At 53.7% G+C, this 1,100-nt stretch overlaps 1 protein-coding gene across 1 annotated transcript in view; it reads left to right on the forward strand.

The window, feature by feature from the left end:
• Window positions 1–61, forward strand: part of PAAG_11042 (hypothetical protein) — a gene marked incomplete at both ends in the record, with an annotated part of 3,735 nt that extends 3,674 nt beyond the window's left edge. The window contains one exon of the mRNA XM_015846753.1: window positions 46–61. Coding sequence (XP_015703557.1) covers window positions 46–61 — 16 coding nt within the window. The remainder of the gene's footprint in view (window positions 1–45) is intronic.
• Window positions 62–1,100: the final 1,039 nt, after the last annotated feature.

Genomic DNA, 1,100 nt, shown 5'->3' on the forward strand with positions numbered 1-1,100 from the left:
CTCGACAGTGACATCTGGCTAACATTCTGTCGTATATGCTCGTAGCGAGCGCTGTCCGTGAAGGGAAGTCCGCGACGCCTTTCTCACGCGCCTCGCAGTTAGCACGACGGTTCTTAGGAATCTATGATTGGTAAGATGGGGATGTTGAAAATGGCTTGCACTGACGGTTAGTAGGAGAGAGCGATCGCGCCATCTGCATCTATGCGTATTTTGCGAATGAGAGCGGACGGGGGGCGGTGAGGAGGGGCCAGCAGGGTCGGGTGAAGGTTTGACAGTAGAAGAAGAGAGGTCGTGGGTATGAGATGGATGTTGATGATGATTCGATGAAGATGGTGGTGGTGGGGGGGATGGGGTGGAAATTGCGAAGGCGGTTGGGCGGGAGGTGAAGGGGGGTGGGGGTGGTGGTGGAGGGGGTGGGGGTGGGGCGGGCGGTCGGAGGAGGGGGTTGGGGGTTGAGAAGGTTAGGGGGGAGAGTGGGAGGGTTGCGAAGAGGGGGGTTGCGAAGGGGGGGCGGCTTGGAGGCGGGGGGGTTCGGGCTAGGGGGCGGGAGAGGACGGGGCGTGGAAGGAGATAGAATGATTGGTTCCGGGGAGTGAGGGCGATAACCCGCCGCTGTTATGTACGCTGGCGAAAATTGAGATGAATAGTTGCGTTTTTTGAATAAAGAAAAAAGTGAGAAGGGGGGGGGGGGGGGGGGTTCTTTTGGTTTAGCTGTTATTATTACGCTGTTGTTTTTTACGCTTTTACTTTTGGAATATAATGACGATGGATGGGAAGAAGCTTACTGAACGAGCTCTGTTGTATCATGTATCAACAAGAAATCTAACTACCTCAAGCCACCCCAATGCAAATCCCATCCCATCCAAAGAAAGTAACGCCCACCCAACAAATCCACAAATCCAAACACCCACATATCCCAAAATCAGAATCAAAAAAAAAAAATCAAAAATCAAAAATCAAAAATCAAACCCCTCATCCCCCCTCTCTCTCCTTCTCCCCCTCCCAAGCCAACCGGCCCACCAATTCCTCACCCCCAACACTGCCACGCGCCCATCATCCCTCCTCTCGGTACCATCGGGGTTGCCCACGATCATCGCAAA

This window comes from Paracoccidioides lutzii (genome assembly GCF_000150705.2).
Source record: "Paracoccidioides lutzii Pb01 unplaced genomic scaffold supercont2.1, whole genome shotgun sequence".
NCBI lineage: Eukaryota > Fungi > Ascomycota > Eurotiomycetes > Onygenales > Ajellomycetaceae > Paracoccidioides > Paracoccidioides lutzii.